At 40.3% G+C, this 22,631-nt stretch overlaps 1 protein-coding gene across 4 annotated transcripts in view; it reads right to left on the reverse strand.

Annotated features, from left to right (window-relative positions):
- Atp8b4 (ATPase phospholipid transporting 8B4 (putative)) overlaps positions 1-22,631 on the reverse strand; it is a 202,345-nt gene that overhangs the window by 162,296 nt on the left and 17,418 nt on the right. For all 4 annotated transcript variants that reach the window (NM_001430434.1, XM_087652116.1, XM_087652114.1 and 1 more), the window contains 1 exon segment: positions 10,385-10,443. In NM_001430434.1, coding sequence (NP_001417363.1) covers positions 10,385-10,443 — 59 coding nt within the window.

Genomic DNA, 22,631 nt, shown 5'->3' on the forward strand with positions numbered 1-22,631 from the left:
ATAAAATAAAATAAAAACAAATCACCAGTTGCCAGGGGGTCTAGGAAGGGAAAGGAGGAGACAGAGAATGGGTATGTCTGGTCGGGAAGAGGGGCTGATTTTCGTTTTTGTTCTATTACACTTGTTTTTCTGTTTGTTTGTTTTCTAGTACTATTCAAAAGGACATGTTAATCATGCACAAAATCACAGACTGTGGAACCAGCCATCTATATTCTCATCCTTTCCACCATCAAAGTGTTTGATTGCAGTGGGTTACTAGACGCAGTCCCATTTCCTTCATCTGGGTAGACGTTCTGGAAGACTGAAATATATGCCAATCACCTCGCAGCAGGACCAACTTTATCTAACTATGTATATTTGAGAAAGTCACTTCTACGAACTATTCTATGGCTCGATGTCTTCTCACATAAAAGAAGACAATAGAAGTTCTTGGTGTCAGAGATCACATATGCTAATATGATAGTTTAGTAATATGCCTAGGACCATAACCTTTAGTTGATAGGCACCATGAGTGTTAAATAGTCATTGTTACCGTCCTTGCCTTCACTATCAACCGAGTGTCTGCCACGATCCACAGGGAGGCTGAAGGAAAATGTCCTGCCTTTGTTGATGCCTTGCACAGAACAGGAAGCTGGCGAGTACCTCACAGAGTCAGCATCCTTTCAGATTGGCTGGTCTAAGGAGGAAGCTTCGCTCCCACAGCCACTGTGCTCTTGTCACGTGACACCCTCCCTTCTCGGCAACTGCATCACATGCAAGGTTTGTCAGGAGACTTTCGGCATCTCACAGTTTTTCATCATGGAACATGATATCTGCTGGAAGTGTTTCTCAAGCCTAATGAGTTTCTCCGTATCTTCTTCCCACCACTGTGATAGCATGCCCTATCACTGCCCTACAGGGACTCCCAAACTCACAGTGGACCTGTTCACAGCTCCATCATGTTTAAGGGAAAAATCCATAATTAAGGCTGGCACACAAGAAGCATCTGATAGACCAGCACTCCTCAACCTGTGGGTCAAGACTCCTTTGGGGATTGAAAGACTCTTTCACAGTGGTCGCCTAAAACCATCAGAAAACACAGATGTTTACATGACAATTCACAACAGAGCAAAATTACAGTTATTAAGTACCAATGAAAATAATTTTATAATTGGGTGTCACCAAAACACAAGGAACCAATTTAAAGGGTCACAGCATGAGTAAGGGTAAGAACTACTGTAATAGATGTGATTGTTATTGCTATCAATATTTTGTTAAAAATGATCTAATTTAAGCAACCCTAAGAGAAAGTTCCTCACAATTTGTAGGTGAAATGCATGATCCTCAGGGGAAGAAACCAATCAGATCACAAGCTACTCCCGGGAGAAAAGCTTCAAACTGTAGTTCCCATCTTAGTCCCAAGTGCCCTTTCCACCACACTTGAGAACTCTAATTTCTCCTTCCCTCTTTCCCATGAAAGGACTGGGTTTATTATTGCTTTCTTCTCCGTGTTTTGGTGGGAATATCACTCCAATAAATATTTTTATTTTTCCTGGGATCCCTCCAGATCCACTTCCATTAACGCTGGGAAAGACTGAGCAAACTCCTAAGAGAGTTGCCTACCTTAAAAGGGCATTGCATTTAGTAAACAGCCATAGGTTCAAATCCTACATGTACAGAGACTAAGTCATAGTCACTGTGTACTTTCATGCCTTAGTCCTCACAATGGCTCTATGAAGTCATTGCCTTTAATTAGCCCCAGTGAGACTGAAAATGCTACAGCTCACGTTCTGCTGGAGAGACCTAGTAGAGGCCAGATGCCTCTGGCCCCTCTGGGCTGTATCACTGCCCACTAGAGATGAATCTCTATGACCCACACCTGCAGCTTTTCACTGTAAGCTTCTGTTGTCCTTAGCTCTACAGGCTTAATGGATTTTGCTTCTTCTTGACGCATGTTCAGTCCAAAATGGGGCAGCCATATGGATTCTGCTCGGGCCCCAGGTTACTGTTTAACACCTTGGAGCTAGTAGGAAACCAACAGAAACATAGCCACACATTTGTAGTTTGTTCATATCATTTCTACATCATTAACGCACTACTAATTTTAAAGGACAGACCTAGAACATGTATGACAAACTGTTAATGCTTACTCTATCTGGGTGTTGGGCTTAAGGGGCTCAGGTTATCTTCCATATATTTATAATTGAAATACCTCATAGGTTACATTTTAAAAAACACCAGATAAAAAGGCTGTATAATCTTACAAAATATGGCTTCTCTTATATTCATGGAGTACAATACTTCTTACACATTGGAATGACTAAATGTAGCTAGATACTTAAATACATAGTAATCACCACATAAAAGCTATATATAACAGATTTTCCCCAAAACCTAAAAATATATACCTATGGACTGTCTGGATAGCTCAGTAGATAAAGGCACCTGCTATAGGGCCTAACAGTCTGGGTTCTACCCAAGACCAGCAAGGTGGAAAGAGAGAGAAGCTCTCACAAGTTGTCCTCTGACTTACACAGACAGACTGAGATCTTATGGTCAAGGCTTTAAGGAGTCATGCTGTACAGATACAGGGTTATCTGAAGCAAGGATGTGAGGGTACAAGGTTAAGTTTGCTGGTGACCATATGTCACTGCACAGAATGGCATTCATCACCTGAGGTAACCCTTCCCTTCCTTTGTAAGAAGCACAGCCATCATCTTGAAAGAGGGATCCTCCCCCCCCCACAAGAACAATGTTGCTTTGCTCCCACTTACAAGATTGGTAAATAAAGTTAGAGTCTCATTGCATTCTTTCACAGTGAGAAACCAGTGAGAGAAAGAAGTTGCAGACTCCATATGTGGAAACCTATGCAAAGTCAAATTTAGATTGCAGGTCTATGTGACTATAGCACAGGATAAAAGACCTCTGCTAAGTGTGCCACAGCAACTAATTACAGGGTTGATGCTTTGAAATACTCTGCCAATGACCTGCCAATAGAAACAAAATACTAGTGTTCCTTGACCAAAACTCGCCCTCCTTGGGCAATGCCTGCATGAACATTTGAACTAATGTTTCTTGCTATTTGCTTTATAAACACAGTCATCCTGAATGTGTTTTTCCACATTTCCCAAAAATTGCTGTGAGAAGATCTCCAAATTCAACCCATCAGTCATTAGCCACTCCCCTCACTTATCAACCGGTACATGAATAGCCTATTCTCATACTTTCTGGCACATACTACTACTTAAGTGGACATCAAAATGACCTATGCGTGGATAAGGGCACAGGAGCAGGAAATCCGCTGCGTCTGAGACACCGCCTGAACCTGAAGGGACCGACCGGATAAATAGTTCTCTGCACCCAAATCCCCTGGGAGGGAGAGCTAAACCTTCAGAGAGGCAGACACGCCTGGGAAACCAGAAGAGTCTACACTCGGCCCACATCTCTGACTCCAGAGGAAAACACCAAAACACCAAAGGCCATCTGGAACCCTGGTGCACGGAAGCTCCCAGAAAGGGCGGCGCAGATCTTCCTGGTTGCTGCCGCCGCGGAGAGCTCATAAGCAACACCCCACAAGCAAACTTGAGCCTCGGGACCGCAGGTAAGACCAACTTTTCTGCTGCAAGCGACCTGCCTGGTGAACTCATGACACAGACCCACAGGAACAGCTGAAGACCTGTAGAGAGGAAAAACTACACGCCTGAAAGCACAACACTCTGTTCCCATAACTGGCTGAAAGAAAACAGGAAAACAGGTCTACAGCACTCCTGACACACAGGTTTATAGGACAGTGTAGCCACTGTCAGAAATAGCAGAACAAAGTAACACTAGAGATAATCTGATGGCAAGAGGCAAGCGCAGGAACCCAAGCAACAGAAACCAAGACTACATGGCACCATCGGACCCCAATTCTCCCACCAAAACAAACATGGAATATCCAAACACACCAGAAAAGCAAGATCTAGTTTCAAAATCATATTTGATCAGGATGCTGGAGGACTTCAAGAAAGACGTGAAGAACTCCCTTAGAGAAACACAGGAAAACATAAATAAACAAGTAGAAGCCTACAGAGAGGAATCACAAAAATCCCTGAAAGAATTCCAGGAAAACACAATCAAACAATTGAAGGAATTAAAACTGGAAATAGAAGCAATCAAGAAGGAACACATGGAAACAACCCTGGATATAGAAAACCAAAGGAAAAGACAAGGAGCTGTAGATACAAGCTTCACCAACAGAATACAAGAGATGGAAGAGAGAATCTCAGGAGCAGAAGATTCCATAGAAATCATTGACTCAACTGTCAAAGATAATGTAAAGCAGAAAAAGCTACTGGTCCAAAACATACAGGAAATCCAGGACTCAATGAGGAGATCAAACCTAAGAATAATAGGTATAGAAGAGAGTGAAGACTCCCAGCTCAAAGGACCAGTAAATATCTTCAACAAAATCATAGAAGAAAACTTCCCTAACCTAAAAAAAGAGATACCCATAGGCATACAAGAAGCCTACAGAACTCCAAATAGATTGGACCAGAAAAGAAACAACTCCCGACACATAATAGTCAAAACACCAAATGCACAAAATAAAGAAAGAATATTAAAAGCAGTAAGGGAAAAAGGTCAAGTAACATATAAAGGCAGACCTATCAGAATTACACCAGACTTCTTGCCAGAAACTATGAAGGCCAGAAGATCCTGGACTGATGTCATACAGACCCTAAGAGAACACAAATGCCAGCCCAGGTTAGTGTATCCTGCAAAACTCTCAATTAACATAGATGGAGAAACCAAGATATGCCATGACAAAACCAAATTTACACAATATCTTTCTACAAATCCAGCACTACAAAGGATAATAAATGGTAAAGCCCAACATAAGGAGGCAAGCTACACCCGAGAAAAAGCAAGAAACTAATCGTCTTGGCAACAAAACAAAGAGAAGAAAAGCACACAAACATAACCTCACATCCGAATATGAATATAACAGGAAGCAATAATCACTAGTCCTTAATATCTGTCAACATCAATGGTCTCAACTCCCCAATAAAAAGACATAGATTAACAAACTGGATACGCAACGAGGACCCTGCATTCTGCTGCCTACAGGAAACACACCTCAGAGACAAAGACAGACACTACCTCAGAGTGAAAGGCTGGAAAACAACTTTCCAAGCAAATGGTCAGAAGAAGCAAGCTGAAGTAGCCATTCTAATATCAAATAAAATCAATCTTCAACTAAAAGTCATCAAAAAAGATAAGGAAGGACACTTCATATTCATCAAAGGAAAAATCCACCAAGATGAACTCTCAATCCTAAATATCTATGCCCCAAATACAAGGGCACCTACATACGTAAAAGAAACCTTACTAAAGCTCAAAACACACATTGCACCTCACACAATAATAGTAGGAGATTTCAACACCCCACTCTCATCAATGGACAGATCATGGAAACAGAAATTAAACAGAGATGTAGACAGACTAAGAGAAGTCATGACCCAAATGCACTTAACAGATATTTATAGAACATTCTATCCTAAATCAAAAGGATATACATTCTTCTAAGCTCCTCATTGTACTTTCTCCAAAATTGACCATATAATTGGTCAAAAAATGGGCCTCAACAGGTACAGAAAGATAGAAATAATCCCATGCGTGCTATCAGACCACCACGGCCTAAAGCTGGTCTTCAATAACAATAAGGGAAGAACGCCCACATATACGTGGAAGTTGAACAATGCTCTACTCAATGATAACCTGGTCAAGGAAGAAATAAAAAATTAAAGACTTCTTAGAATTTAATGAAAATGAAGGTGCAACATACCCAAACTTATGGGACACAATGAAAGCTGTGCTAAGAGGAAAACTTATAGCTCTGAGTGCCTGCAGAAAGAAACAGGAGAGAGCATATGTCAGCAGCTTGACAGCACACCTAAAAGCTCTAGAACAAAAAGAAGCAAATACACCCAGGAAGAGTAGAAGGCAGGAAATAATGAAACTCCAAGCTGAAATCAACCAAGTAGAAACAAAAAGGACCATAGAAAGAATCAACAGAACCAAAAGTTGGTTCTTTGAGAAAATCAACAAGATAGATAAACCCTTAGCCAGACTAATGAGAGGACACAGAGAGTGTGTCCAAATTAACAAAATCAGAAATGAAAAGGGAGACATAACTACAGATTCAGAGGAAATTCAAAAAATCAACAGATCTTACTACAAAAGCCTGTATTCAACAAAACTTGAAAATCTGCACGAAATGGACAATTTCCTAGACAGATACCAGGTACCGAAGTTAAATCAGGAACAGATAAACCAGTTAAACAACCCCATAACTCCTAAGGAAATAGAAGCAGTCATTAAAGGTCTCCCAACCAAAAAGAGCCCAGGTCCAGACAGGTTTAGTGCAGAATTCTATCAGACCTTCATAGAAGACCTCGTACCAATACTATCCAAACTATTCCACAAAATTGAAACAGATGGAGCACTACCGAATTCCTTCTATGAAGCCACAATTACTCTTATACCTAAACCACACAAAGACCCAACAAAGAAACAGAACTTCAGACCAACTTCCCTTATGAATATCGACGCAAAAATACTCAATAAAATTCTGGCAAACCGAATTCAAGAGCACATCAAAACAATCATCCACCATGATCAAGTAGGCTTCATCCCAGGCATGCAGGGATGGTTTAATATACGGAAAACCATCAACGTGATCCATTATATAAACAAACTGAAAGAACAGAACCACATGATCATTTCATTAGATGCTGAGAAAGCATTTGACAAAATTCAACACCCCTTCATGATAAAAGTCCTGGAAAGAATAGGAATTCAAGGCCCATACCTAAACATAGTAAAAGCCATATACAGCAAACCTGTTGCTAACATTAAACTAAATGGAGAGAAACTTGAAGCAATCCCACTAAAATCAGGGACTAGACAAGGCTGCCCACTCTCTCCCTACTTATTCAATATTGTTCTTAAAGTTCTAGCCAGAGCAATCAGACAACAAAAGGAAATCAAGGGGATACAGATTTGTAAAGAAGAAGTCAAAATATCACTATTTGCAGATGATATGATAGTATATTTAAGTGATCCCAAAAGTTCCACCAGAGAACTACTAAAGCTGATAAACAACTTCAGCTAAGTGGCTGGGTATAAAATTAACTCAAATAAATCAGTAGCCTTCCTCTACACAAAAGAGAAACAAGCCGAGAAAGAAATTAGGGAAACGACACCCTTCATAATAGACCCAAACAATATAAAGTACCTCGGTGTGACTTTGACCAAGCAAGTAAAAGATCTGTACAATAAGAACTTCAAGACTCTGAAGAAATTGAAGAAGACCTCAGAAGATGGAAAGATCTCCCATGCTCATGGATTGGCAGGATTAATATAGTAAAAATGGCCATTTTACCAAAAGCGATCTACAGATTCAATGCAATCCCCATCAAAATACCAATCCAATTCTTCAAAGAGTTAGACAGAACAATTTGCAAATTCATCTGGAATAACAAAAAACCCAGGATAGCTAAAACTATCCTCAACAATAAAAGGACTTCAGGGGGAATCACTATCCCTGAACTCAAGCAATATTACAGAGCAATAGTGATAAAAACTGCATGGTATTGGTACAGAGACAGACAGATAGACCAATGGAACAGAATTGAAGACCCAGAAATGAACCCACACACCTATGGGCACTTGATTTTTGACAAAGAAGCCAAAACCATCCAATGGAAAAAAGATAGCATTTTCAGCAAATAGTGCTGGTTCAACTGGAGGTCAACATGTAGAAGAATGCAGATCGATCCATGCTTATCACCCTGTACAAAGCTTAAGTCCAAGTGGATCAAGGACCTCCACATCAAACCAGATACACTCAAACTAATAGAAGAAAAACTAGGGCAGCATCTCGAACACATGGGCACTGGAAAAAATTTCCTGAACAAAACACCAATGGCTTATGCTCTAAGATCAAGAATCGACAAATGGGATCTCATAAAACTGCAAAGCTTCTGTAAGGCAAAGGACACTGTGGTTAGAACAAAAGGGCAACCAACAGATTGGGAAAAGATCTTTACCAATCCTACAACAGATAGAGGCCTTATATCCAAAATATACAAAGAACTCAAGAAGTTAGACCGCAGGGAGACAAATAACCCTATTAAAAAATGGGGTTCAGAGTTAAACAAAGAATTCACAGCTGAGGAATGCCGAATGGCTGAGAAATACCTAAAGAAATGTTCAACATCTTTAGTCATAAGGGAAATGCAAATCAAAACAACCCTGAGATTTCACCTCATACCAGTGAGAATGGCTAAGATCAAAATCTCAGGTGACAACAAATGCTGGTGAGAATGTGGAGAAAGAAGAACACTCCTCCATTGTTGGTGGGATTGCAGACTGGTAAAACCATTCTGGAAATCAGTCTGGAGGTTCCTCAGAAAATTGGACATTGAACTACCTGAGGATCCAGCTATACCTCTCTTGGGCATATACCCACAAGATGCCCCAACATATAAAAAAGACACGTGCTCCAGTATGTTCATCGCAGCCTTATTTATAATAGCCAGAAGCTGGAAAGAACCCAGATGCCCTTCAACAGAGGAATGGATACAGAAAATGTGGTACATCTACACAATGGAATATTACTCAGCTATCAAAAACAATGACTTTATGAAATTCATAGACAAATGGTTGGAACTGGAAAATATCATCCTGAGTGAGGTAACCCAATCACAGAAAAACAGACATGGTATGCACTCATTAATAAGTGGCTATTAGCCCAAATGCTTGAATTACCCTAGATGCATAGAACACATGAAACTCAAGACGGATGATCAAAATGTGAATGCTTCACTCCTTCTTTAAAAGGCGGAACAAGAATACCCTTGGCAGGGAATAGAGAGGCAAAGATTAAAACAGAGGCAGAAGGAACACCCATTCAGAGCTCCACATGTGGCCCATACATATACAGCCACCCAATTAGACAAGATGGATGAAGCAAAGAAGTGCAGGCCGACAGGAGCCAGATATAGATCTCTCCCGAGAGACACAGCCAGAATACAGCAAACACAGAGGCGTATGCCAGCAGCAAACCACTGAATTGAGAATAGGACCCCCATTGGAATCAGAGAAAGAACTGGAAGAGCTTGAAGGGGCTCGAGACCCCTTATGAACAACAATGCCAAGCAACTAGAGCTTCCAGGGACTAAGCCACTACCTAAAGACTATGCATGGACTGACCCTGGACTCTGACCCCATAGGTAGCAATGAATATCCTAGTAAGAGCACCAGTGGAACGGGAAGCCCGATCTGCTAAGACTGAACCCCCAATGAACATGATTGTTGGGGGGAGGGCAGCAATGGGGGGAGGGTGGGGAGGGGAAAACCCATAAAGGGGAGGGGGAGGGATTAGGGGGATGTTTGCCCAGAGAGCAGGAAAGGGAATAACATTTGAAATGTAAATAAGAAATACTCAAGTTAATGAAGAAGAAGAAGAAGAAGAAGAAGAAGAAGAAGAAGAAGAAGAAGAAGAAGAAGAAGAAGAAGAAGAAGAAGAAGAAGAAGAAGAAGAAGAAGAAGAAGAAGAAGAAGAAGAAGAAGATAAACCAAAGGGAAGGGAAGGTTTCGGATGTAGACTGGGGTTAAGACCATTCCCCACCTTTCTCTTGTGCTTGGTTCTCCTTGGCTGGAGAGCACACACAGGACTTGCCTGCCACATTTTTCACTCTACCACCATTGTTCAAAATACATGTTGTAGCTCGTTAAAACTAATCCACCTTTTTCTACTTTCAAGAAGGGACAAAATGATTCCTACATCACCAGTAATAACCTGTAGATGTTACAGTGTCAAATTGATTTCTCATCGTTTTCACATTTTCTAGCAACAACTAACGCTGGAATCTTCAACAGAAAGATGTTAGTTGGCATATCCATTAAAACCTCTTTCATGACACATTGGATAATATTAGATTCAGAGGACGGATAGTAAAGCTTTTCCAAAATTGTTATCTATTCTTCAAATATGTCTTGTTGAAAGTTTGCTCTCCCCTAAGGCAAAAGTGTCATTAATGTTTTTCTTGAGATCTAAGAACCGCATTGTATAATAAACCAGGGTAACATGTAATATTTTCTCTTTTATTAAAAATAGATTCTTTAAAAGATGACCTATGCATTAATTCTTGAGAAATAATGTATTTTATCATCTTCCCCTGCCCACTGAGCTGTTAGGGAAGAGAAATACATGTGAAAACACACGGTAGAGCCAGCACTTGTAAGATGTGCCGACGAGGAAAGATTTTCGTTGTCATGAGGGTCTATAAAGGCATGAATCCCACTGCTGGCCCTGAGCAAAGCTGCCCCCAATGTGCTGTGCTGTGTACTCACTCACCGCATACTGGAACTTCTCATTGTAGTCACGGTCGTTGGCTTTCACCACCCGCTCCACTTCTAAAAGAAAGAAAAATAAGGTGTGAATAAGGGTTAAACCCATAGAAACAGGTATGGCTTGTAAAAGTGACATCACTGGAGTCACTGTGATTTCTTTCAAATTGAAGGACATTGAATTCTGTCCAACCTGAATGTTGGAACACCAGTCGGAAAGTTCTAAATGAGTCTGAGGAAATGTTTCACTGGGTAAAAGGACTTTCAAAATCAGGAGGACCCGAGTTTGAATCCCCAAACCCATGTGAAAGCTGGACACACAGCACAGATGTCTACAATCTCAAAACAGAGATGGAGGTGGGAACAAGGGAATCCATGAAAGCTCTCAGCCTGGCTAGCCTGGCATATAGGAAGAAAATCACAGAAAACCTGCCTCAAACAGGGTGAAAAGGAAGACTGCCTGATTATCCTTTGACCTCTAAATGGGTACTGTGGCATTGTGTGCCTGCATTTACACACAATAATGGACACACACACACACATATACACACTTGAAATAGTTAAAACAATATCTCAAAATGAGCAGCTACAATGTTTTGCATTATCTCTTTAATGAAATCCATAAAATAAAACATTATATTTCTCTAGTGTATATCAATTCAGCTATACAAAGACCCTTTGAACTGAAAATTTCTGGTTTATTAAAAGTAGGTTTTAAAATATCAAAGTCTGGGATGGGGAGGAAAAAAAATCAAAATCTACAACCCTTTCTCTTAACTTCATGTCATTTCTAAAAGAGAAAGACTCAGTAAAAGCCAAACATACCTTGAAAATTATTTTCTTCAACACACACACACACCCACAAACTACAATGCAGCCAAATAAAATCATACAGCTGTGGCCAATTAAGTCACTGACCTTATGCTTTATGTCCACAGACCAAAAGGTAGGATTTCTAAAAAGCCTGTCACATGAGTAAGAGCCTTCAGTAGGCATAGTCAATGAGTTAAATCTCTTCTGAAAGACAATGTATATACCATACCAGCACACACAATAAATAAATGGACAATCCTAAATTTTATGACAGTGCAAAATTAAAATTGTCAAAGAGAAGATGGTGCCTGGAACACTGGCTATGTATCCGCTGTAGTAAGGGTATGCTCTGGTCTTGTGTTTACCAGAAAACTGTTGCAGATAATATCAAGAGCTTGAGATCAAATAATAAAAGCTATAGGGAGAGTTTGCAAAGCAGTTGCCAGAGGTCAACAGTGAGCCTGCATGGAAAATGACCCAACATCTGACTTGAGGGTTCCTTGATTTCACAGTTCTCTGGAAATGACCAAGTTGTAAATTTAGTAGGTGTAGAGTATGAGGCATGCTCTTAAGAAAGAGAACAGAAGGGAAGAGTGCTTTCAAGGAAGGCAACACGATGCAAGTGCTGAAGAAGGAAAGAAAGAAGCATATTTAATGGCACCCCATGTCAGACATCACAAACTGTGAAAACTATTTTCCCAGAATTCTCTTTTGGCTTGCCCCACTGTTTGAGAGCCTCGGACAAGAGATTGAGGTACATATCTTACATACGAAAGCAAACCTGACGTCCAGGTTCTCCCAGCATCCCTCAGTCCCTACCCTTCCCCCCCAGAGGCTCTTCCTTCTCTCTCTCTCTCTCTCTCTCTCTCTCTCTCTCTCTCTCTCTCTCTCTCTCTCTCTCTCTTCCTTCCTTCCTTCCTTCCTTCCCATGGTGACTTCCCTGGGACAACTTGCCTGCCTGAGAGCAGCTTCCCAATAAACCTGCCTTTAATATAATCTAATCTGGCTTGAATTGGCTTGTTTCACTGGCAGAGAAGTAAGTTATCACCCAATTGTGGTGGTTTAAATAAGAATGACCCTTACAGACTCATATATTTGAATACTTAGTCATCAGCACTACTTAGAAGGATTAGAAGGTGTGGCCTTGTTGGATTGAATGTGGCCTTGTTGGAGGAAGTGTGTCAATGGGGGTAGGCTTTGAGGCAGACCCATGCTATTCCTTCTGCCTGTAACTCTGGATGTAGTACTCTCAGCTATTTGTCCAGCACCATGTCTGTCTGCATGCTTCCCTGCTCCCCACCATGATGATAATGGATTAAGCAAGCCTCAATGAAATGCTTTCTTTCATAAGAGTTGCCGTGGCCATGGTGACTCTTCACAAAATTAACTAATTTCACATTAACTAAGGCAACAAGACACTACTCCTCAGTCTGAAGGTCACTCTGAAAATTGCTCCTAAAAAATGACAACTGTTTGGGGGTTATGTTTCCACCCCTACCACTTGTGGGGTGTGCTATTCATCTAACAGTCATCTGCATGGTTCTCTTCTTGCCTGGAAAGTCAAGTCTGTGGTTGTTCCTGCAGTCCAGCCTGATGAGAGTGAGGCTGGACTTACGGGATCAGTTTACAACCCCTGAATATGCCTTCTTGTCATGGATGCCACCAGCCTTCTAAGCAACCAACCACCTGAGAGAAACTTCACTCCTGGCCCTAAAATTCTGATCATTCCATCTTCTTGATTAAACAACAATGACAACAATAAGGCAAATAGTACTTGGAGTATGTAGTACTACCTTATTACAAAATCTAAAAGGAAGGAGGAAGGAAGGAAGGAAGGAAGGAAGGAAGGAAGGAAGGAAGGGAGGGAGGGAGGGAGGGAGGGAGGAAGAGAGGGAGGAAGGAAGGAAGGAAGGAAGGAAGGAAGGAAGGAAGGAAGGAAGGAAGGGGAAAAAAGAAAACGCTTCTGTCAAAAAAAACAAAAGTAGTGGGTATTATTGCAAAGGTGTGAGAAGGGCTCTTTCCAAATGGCAAGAGTTAACATGGGCCATTCACCCACTGAAAGAGACTTAGAGGCTTCAGCTCTAAGTCAAAAATTAGATATAGTCATTTGAAGATTAGTTGGCGCTGACTTGGATTATGCACATCCGAAAGACTGTCATCTTCAGATTCAACACTCGTGTGTCCACGTGCAAGAGCACGACTCTATAGTTGTGCACCAAACTGTACTTACTGCACCACCACAACCTTGACACTACAAATCAAGAAGGAATTATGCACCTAGAATTATTGGTAGCCACATTCTAAAATGTTTTAAATCTGATTAGTATTCTGCATGTGAACGTATGGTATGTATGCGGAGACGGCGGTATTACCACAGCATGAATGTGGAGGTCAGAGGACAGTTCTGTGCACTCTCTCCTCCCACCTTTACATAGGTTCAAACTCAGGTCACCAGGTTTGTGTGGCAAACACCTTCACTGGCAAAGCCATTTATCTGTCTTACATAGTTGTATTCTAATAGATTCCCACCAGTTCTCCCTAAATAATCAAATATTGCTCTCACACCACAAGACCTGATTAGATCCAGGATGTGCTATTTTTGCTTCTAAGTCCTTGGAATTGAGACTTAATCATTGGGTCTGTAATTTGGTGATTATTGTCTTTATCAACTAACTTTTCATGAACTAATTCTGGCAGAAGATTTTGGTATCTTTTAATTAAACTCTAAAACATCCTGGCTTTGATTCTAATTCTTTACAGTTCTCTGCCCTTAGCTAGGCTACACTAGGCCTCAATTATCTTTGTGAAAATTAGCTTTCTTCTGTATGTTGCTATAGTATATGGCAGGACAGTCCTATCCTGGAAGAGAAAGCTAGACACAAATCACCTATAGGAATTCCCACTGGGAGTGTCTTCTCTGACATGCAATGATTTAAACTTGAATAGATCCTGTTTCCTGAGCTCTTTCCAGGTATGCTTTCAATGGTGAAAAGACCTTGTTCACCAGAAGGTTTAGGATTTATAGTAGTACCCCACACATCCATAATAAATCACTGAAGTTCAAAAGGAGTAGGTCAGTATGTGTTAATAAAAGATGTAAAGAATTTAAGATGGCAAACAGATGCCTTCTCCTGACTTGAAAAAGTTATAGAAAATATGTGCAGAAGAGAAAAATATTGTTGGGAGAAGGCTATTATTTTTGAAAGCTTAGATAATAGACTGAAACGCAAAAGGAATCAGTGTGACTAGAAAAAAACAACTCCAGCCAATCACATTAGAAGAGCATTCCTCCCATGTAGGCCAATGGCAAACTCAGATCCAGACAGAGGTACAAGGGTTGAGAGTGTTACAGAGTGACAGTGCCATTTGGCATGTGTCATGTTTGCAAAGTATTTGTCAAGGTCCTTTTTCATTCTCAAACGTGTATCTGCTTGGGGCTGGGACTGTAACTTAACAGTAGAGAGCTCACCCAGTATGCATAAGGGCCCAGGTATCAACTTCAGCCCTAGCAGAAAGGATCTAGGTTTGAATGATAAATTAGATTACCACTTCAAAGGCATGTTCCAAGGGGAAGAGAGGATGCTGGGACAGGTGGACAAATAAGCTGAACTTCTCTTTAATTCTACTTAGTGTCTTAAATATATGCAGGAATCAATGAAACAAAAGCAGGACCATATGAACAATAAAAAGAGAGAGAGAGAAAGAAAAGAAGATAAAGTACCTGGAAAATATCTTGACTCATCTGTGTGTGTGTGTGTGTGTGTGTGTGTGTGTGTGTGTGTGTGTGTGTGTGTGAGTTTATGTGTACCATCCACATGCAGAAGCTTGCAGAAGTCAGAAGAGGGTATCAGGTCCTCTGGAACTGGAGTTAGAGTTGTGAGCCAACATGTGGGTTGTGGAAATCAAATCCAGGTCCTCTACAAGAGTAGCCAGTGCTCTTAAGTGTTAGCCCACCTCTCCAGCCCCATGAAATATACATTGAATGGATGACCTAGAAGGGATTAAACACTTGATTTACTGGAGCTAAGGCTGTCCCACAGCCCTCCATACCCAAATCCTGCCCAGAGAGAGCTGGTCTCCCAAGAGTGGTCCCACTCCTAAGTCCACAGGAGAGACCGCACATTCACTCCAATAACTGTCCAAAGAGAGACCTGCCAGGGGCACACAGGGCACAGGAATCATGGAGCAGCCAGGGACAAGATCCTTTCAGTCTCCATCTGCACCCAATGCTAAGCCTCCCAGGAAAGCTCTCATTCCTAAGATCACAGGTTCACAGGCACACAGGAGGGACAAGCTCCAGTCTGAGACAGCAAGACCAACAAACAACAGAGATAACCAGATGGAGAGACACAAAGCAAGAACCTAAGCAACAGAAACCAAGGCTACTTGGAGTCATCAGAACCCAGTTCTCCCATCACAGGAAATACTGGATAAACCAACACACCAGAAAAGCAAGATTTGGATTTAAAATCACATCTCATGATGATGATACAGGACTTTAAAAAGGACATTAATAACTCTCTTAAAGAAATAAAGGCGAACATAGGGAAACAAGTAGAAACCCTTAAAGAGGAAAATGGCTAAGATCAAAAACTCAGGTGACAGCAAATGCTGGCGAGGATGTGGAGAAAGAGGAACACTCCTCCATTGTTGGTGGGATTGCAGACTGGTACAACCATTCTGGAAATCAGTCTGGAGGTTCCTCAGAAAATTGGACATTGAACTACCTGAGGACCCAGCTATACCCCTCTTGGGCATATACTCAAAAGATGCTCCAACATATAACAAAGACACATGCTCCACTATGTACATAGCAGCCTTATTTACAATAGCCAGAAGCTGGAAAGAACCCAGATGCCCTTCAACAGAGGAATGGATACAGAAAATGTAGTACATCTACACAATGGAATATTACTCAGCTATCAAAAACAATGACTTTATGAAATTCATAGGCAAATGGAGGGAACTGGAAAAAATCATCCTGAGTGAGGTAACCCAATCACAGAAAAACACACATGGTATGCACTCATTGATAAGCGGCTATTAGCCCAAATGCTTGAATTAGATGCACAGAACACATAAAACTCAAGATGGATGATCAAAATGCGAATGTTTCACTCCTTCTTTAAAAGGGGAACAAGAATACCCTTGGCAGGGAATAGGGAGGCAAAGATTAAAACAGAGGTAGAAGGAACACCCATTCAGAGCTTGCCCCACATGTGGCCCATACATATACAGCCACCCAATTAGACAAGATGGATGAAGCAAAGAAGTGCAGGCCGACAGGAACCGGATGTAGATCTCTCCTGAGAGACACAGCCAGAATACAGTAAATACATAGGCGAATGCCAGCAGCAAACCACTGAACTGAGAACGGGACCTCCGTTGAAGGAATCAGAGAAAGGACTGGAAGAGCTTGAAGGGGCTTGAGACCCCATATGAACAACAGTGCCAACCAGCCAGAGCTTCCAGGGACTAAGCCACTACCCAAAGACTATACATGGACTGACCCTGGGCTCCAACCTCATAGGTAGCAATGAATAGCCTAGTAAGAGCACCAGTGGAAAGGGAAGCCCTTTGTCCTGCCAAGACTGAACCCCCAGTGAACATGATTGTTGGGGGGAGGGCGGTAATGGGGGAAGGATGGGGAGGGGAACACCCATAAAGAAGGGGAGGGAGAGGGATTAGGGGGAATGTTGGCCCGGAAACCAGAAAGGGAATAACACTCGAAATGTAAATAAGAAATACTCAAGTTAATAAAGAAAAAACGGGGAAGAAAAAGAGGAAACACAAAACTCCCTTTAAAAATTACTGGAAAATGCAACCGAAGAGGTGAAGGAATTGAACAAAACCATACAGGATCTAAAAATGAAAATAGAAACAATAAAGAAATCACAAAGGGAGACAACCTGGAGATAGAAAACCTAGGAAGGATATCAGGAGTTATAGATGCAACCATCACCAACAGAATACAAGAGATTGAAGAGAGAATCTCAGGGGAAAACATTGACACAACAGTTCAAAAAAACACAAAATACAAAAAGCTCCTAACCAAAAACATCCAGAAAATACAGGACATAATGAGAAGACTAAACCTAAGGATAATAGGAATAGAAGAGAGGGAAGATTTGCAACTTACAGGGCCAATAAATATCTTCAACAAAATTATAGAAGAAAATTTCCCTAACCAAAAGAAAGAGATGCCCATAAACATACAAGAAGCCTACAGAACTCCAAATAGATTGGACCAGCAAAGAAATTCCTGTCACACAATAGTCAGAACACCAAATGCAAAAAAACAAAGAAAATATTAAAAGCAGTAATGGAAAAAGGTCAAGTAACATATAAAGGCAGACCCATTAGAATTCTGACACCAGACTTTCCAACAGAGACTATGTAAGCTAAAAGATCCTGGACAGATGGCATACAGACCCTAAGAGAATACAAATGCCAGGTCAGGCTGCAATATCCAGCAAAACTCTCAAATATCATAGAAGGAGAAACCAAGATATCCCATGACAAAACCAAATTTATACAATATCTTTCCACAAATCCAGCCCTCCAAAGGATAATAGATGGAAAACTCCAACACAAGGAGGGAAACTACACCCTACAAAAAGCGAGAAAGTAATCTTCTCTCAACAAACCCAAAAGAAGATAGCCACACAAACATAAATTCACCTCTAACAACAAAAATAACAGGGAGCAATAATCACTTTTTCTTAATATCTCTTAGTATCAATGGAATCAATTCCCCAATAAAAAGACATAGACTAACAAACTGGATACATAAGCAGGACCCAGCATTTGTTGCATACAGGAAATGTACCTCAGTGACAAAGACAAATAATACCTCAGAGTAAAAGGCTAGAAAAAAATTTTCCAAGCAAATGATCACAAGAAACAAGATGGCGTACCCATTGGAATAAAGAATAAAATGGATTTTCAACCGAAAGTTATTTTAAAAAGAAAAGGAAGGACACTTCATACTCACCAAAGGAAAAATCCACCAAGGTGAACTGTCAATTCTGAACATCTATGCTCCAAAATCAAGGGCACCCGCATTAATAGTAGAAACTTTGCTAAAGCTCAAAGCATGCATTGTACCACACACAATGATGGGAGACTTCAACACCCCACCCTCATCAATGGACAGATCATGGAAACAGAAATTAAACAAAGACACAGTGAAACTAACAGAAGTTATGAACCAAATGGATTTAACAGATATCTATAGAACATTTCATCCTAAAACAAAAGAATATACCTTCTTTTCAGCACCTCATGGTACCTTCTCCAAAACTGACCTTATAATCAGTCACAAAACATGCCTCAAGAGATAGAAAGAATGAAATAATCCAATGAATCCTATTAGATCACCATGAACTAAGACTGGTCTTCAATAATGACAAAAACAACAGAAAGCCCACATACACATGCGAGCTAAACAATGCTCTACTCAATGATAACTTAATCAAGGAAGAAATAAAGAAATTAAAGACTTTTTAGAATTTGATAAAAATGAAGGCAAAACATAGCCAAACTTATGGAACATAATGAAATCAGTGCTAAGAGGAAAACTCATAGCTCTGAGTGCCTCCACAAAGAAAGTGGAGAGAACATACATTAGCAGCTTGACAGCACACCTGAAAGTTCTAGAACAAAAAGAAGCAAATACACCCAAGAGAAGTAGATGACAAGAAATAATCAAACTCAGAGCTGAAATCAATCAAGTAGAAACAAAAAGAACTATACAAAGAATCAACAAAACCAGGAGCTGTTTCTTTGAGAAAATCAACAAGATAGATAAATCCTTAGCCAGACTAATCAGAGGTTACAGAGACAACATCCAAATTAACAAAATCAAAAACGAAAAGTGAGACATAACAAGAGAAACTATGGAAATTCAAAAAATTATCAGATCTTACTACTAAAGATGGAAAACTGGAACTCAACAAAACTGGAAAATCTGGATGAAATGGATAATTTTCTATAGAGATACCAGCTACCAAAGTTAATCAGGATCAAATAAACCATCTAAATAGTTCCATAAGTCCCAAGGAAATAGAAGTAGTCATTAAAAGTCTCCCAACCGAGGGTTGGGAATTTAGCTCAGTGGTAGAGCACTTGCCTAACAAGCACAAGGCCCTGGGTTCGGTCCCCAGCTCCGAAAAAAAAAAAAAAGCAAAAAAAAAAGTCTCCCAACCAAAAAAAGCCTAGGACCAGATGTGTTTAGTGTAGAATTCTATCAGACCTTCAAAGAAGACCTAATACCAATACTTTTCAAACTATTCCACAAAATAGAAAGAGAAGGAACACTACCAAATTTGTTCTTTAAAGCCACAATTACACTTATACCTAAACCACACAAAGACCTAACAAAGAAGGAGAACTTCAGACCAATTTCCCTTATGAATTTCAAGGCAAAATTACTCAATAAAATTCTTGAGAACTGAATCCAAGAACACATCAAAACAATCAAGTAGCCTTCATCCCAGAGATGCAGGGATGGTTCAATATATGGATATCTATCATTGTAATCCACTATATAAACTAACTCAAAGAAAAAAAACACATAATCATCTCATTAGGTGCTAAGAAAGCATTTGAAAAAATTCAACACTCCTTCATGATAAAACTCTTGGAACGATCAGGAATTCAAGGCCCATACCTAAGCATAGTAAAAGCAACACATCAAACCAGTAGCCAACATCAAACTAAATAAAGAGAAACTTGAAGCAATCCCACTAAAATCAGGGACTAGACAAGATTGCCCACTCCCTCCCTACCCATTCAATATAGTACTTGAAGTCCTTGCAAGACAACAATAAAAGGGGAAAGGGATACAAATTGGAAGGGAAGAAGTCAAAATATTACTATTTGCAGATGATATGATAGTATACTTAAAATTCCACCAGAGAACTCCTACAGCTGATAAACAACTTCAGCAAAGAGGCTGGATATAAAATTAACTCAAACAAATCAGTAGCCTTCCTCTACTCAAAGGATAAACAGGCTGAGAAAGAAATCAGGGAAATGATACCCTTCACAATAGTCACAAATAATACAAAATACCTTGGTGTGACTCTAACTAAGCAAGTGAAAGATCTGTATGACAAGAACTTCAAGTCTCTGAAGAAAGAAATCAAAGAAGATCTCAGAAGATGGAAAGGTCTCCCGTGCTCATAGATTGGCAGGATTAATATAGTAAAAATCTTGCCAAAAGCAATCTACAGATTTAATGTAATCCCCATCAAAATTCCTATTCAATTATTTATAGAGATAGAAAGAGCAATTTGCAAATTCATTTGGAATAACAAAACCCCAGGATAGCAAAAACTATTCTCAACAATAAAGAACTTCTGGGGGACTCACCATCCCTGACTTCAAGCTGTATTACAGAGCAATCATGATAAAAACCGCATATTATTTCTACAGAGACAGTCAGACCAATGAGATAGAATTGAAGACCCAGAAATGAACCCACACAGCTATGGTCACTTGATCTCTGACAAAGGAACTAAAACCATCCAGTGGAAAAAAGACAGCATTTTCAACAAATGGTGCTGGTTCAACTGGAGGTCAGCATGTAGAAGAACAAAAATTGACCCATTCTTGTCTCCTTGTACAAAGCTCAAGTCCAAGTGGATCAAAGACCTCCACATAAAAGCAGATACACTGAAACTAAGAAGAGAAAGTGAGAAAGATCCTCAAACACATAGGCACAGGGGAAATTTTCCTGAGCAAAACACCAATGGTTTATGCTCTAAGATCAAGAATCAATAAATGAGACCTCATAAAATTTCAAAGCCTCTGTAAGGCAAAGGACACTGTCATTAGGACAAAATGGCAATCAACAGATTGGGAAAAGATCTTTACCAATTCTACATCCAATAGAAGGCTGATATCTAATATACACAAAGAACTCAAGAAACTAGACTCCAGAGAACCAAATAATCCTAAAATATATTGGGGTACAAAGCTAAACAAAGAATTCTCAACTGAGGAATATCAAATGGCCAAGAAGCATCTAAAGAAATGTTCAACATCTTTAATCATCATGGGAATACAAATCAAAACAACCCTGAGATTCCACCTCACACCAGTCAGAATGGCTAAGATCAAAAACTCAGGTGACAGCAGATGCTGCCAAGGACGTGGAGAAAGAGGAACACTCCTCCATTGTTGGTGGGATTGCAAGCTGTACAACCATTCTGAAAATCAGTCTGTCAGTTCCTCAGAAAATTGGCATAGTACTACCTGAGGACCCAGCTATACCACTCTTGGGCATATACACAAATGTGCTCCAACATATAACAAGGACACGTGCTCCACTATGTTCATTGCAGCCTTATTTATAATAGCCAGAAGCTGGAAAGAACCCAGATGTCCCTCAACAGAGGAATGGATACAGAAAATGTGGTACAGCTACACAATGGAGTGCTACCCAGCTATCAAAAACAATGACTTCATGAAATTCATAGGCAAATGGATGGAACTTGAAATATCATCCTGAGTGAGGTAATTCAGTCACAAAAGAACACACATGATATGCACTCACTGATATGTAGGTATTAGCCCGAAATCTTAGAATACCCAAAATACGCAGACCATATGAAACTCAAGAAGAAGGAAGACCAAAATGTGGATACTTCAGTCCTTCTTAGAAGGGGGAACAAAATACTCACGGGAGGAAATGCAGGGACAAAGGGTGGAGCAGGGACTGAAGGAAAGTAACAATATGCAGCCACAGTACCCAGTCACTATTGCTGATGCCAAGAAGTGTTTGCTGACAGGAGCCTGATATGGATGTCTCCTGAGAGGCTGTGCCAGTCTTATTGATACAGATGAAGATGCTTGCAGCTAACTATAGGACTGAACACACGGACCCCAATGGAGGAATTAAAAGACTGCAAGAGCTGAAGGGGTCTGCAACCCCATAGGAAGAACAACAATATCATCCAACCAGAACCCCTAGAGCTCCCAGGGACTAAACCACCAACCAAAGAGTACACATGGAGGGACCCATGGCTCCAGCCACATATGTAGCAGAGGATGGCCTTGTCTGGCATCAATAGGAGTAAAAGTCCTTGATCCTATGGAGGGGAATTCCCAGTGTAGGGGAATGCCAGGGTATTGAGGTGTGAGTGCATGGGTGGGAGTGGGAACATCATCATAGAAGCAGGGGCGGGGGGGGGAAAGGTGGTAATATTTGAATGTAAATACATAAAATATCCAATAAAAAAAGAAACACTGTAGGAAGCAATTTGTTACTGTTTCCTAAAATCTTTGTTTTTTTTTTCTAAAAAACAAATTCTTCAAATTCTAAAGTCTTTATTTATAATATAATCAAGTATTGTTACTAAAAACATACTGTTCTATTAAATGTCTCAAATAAGAAAACTAAAAAAAAAAACTTGATTTAAATGTATATCAGAATT

Source organism: Rattus norvegicus, chromosome 3 (genome assembly GCF_021556685.1).
Source record: "Rattus norvegicus strain SHRSP/BbbUtx chromosome 3, alternate assembly SHRSP_T2T, whole genome shotgun sequence".
NCBI lineage: Eukaryota > Metazoa > Chordata > Mammalia > Rodentia > Muridae > Rattus > Rattus norvegicus.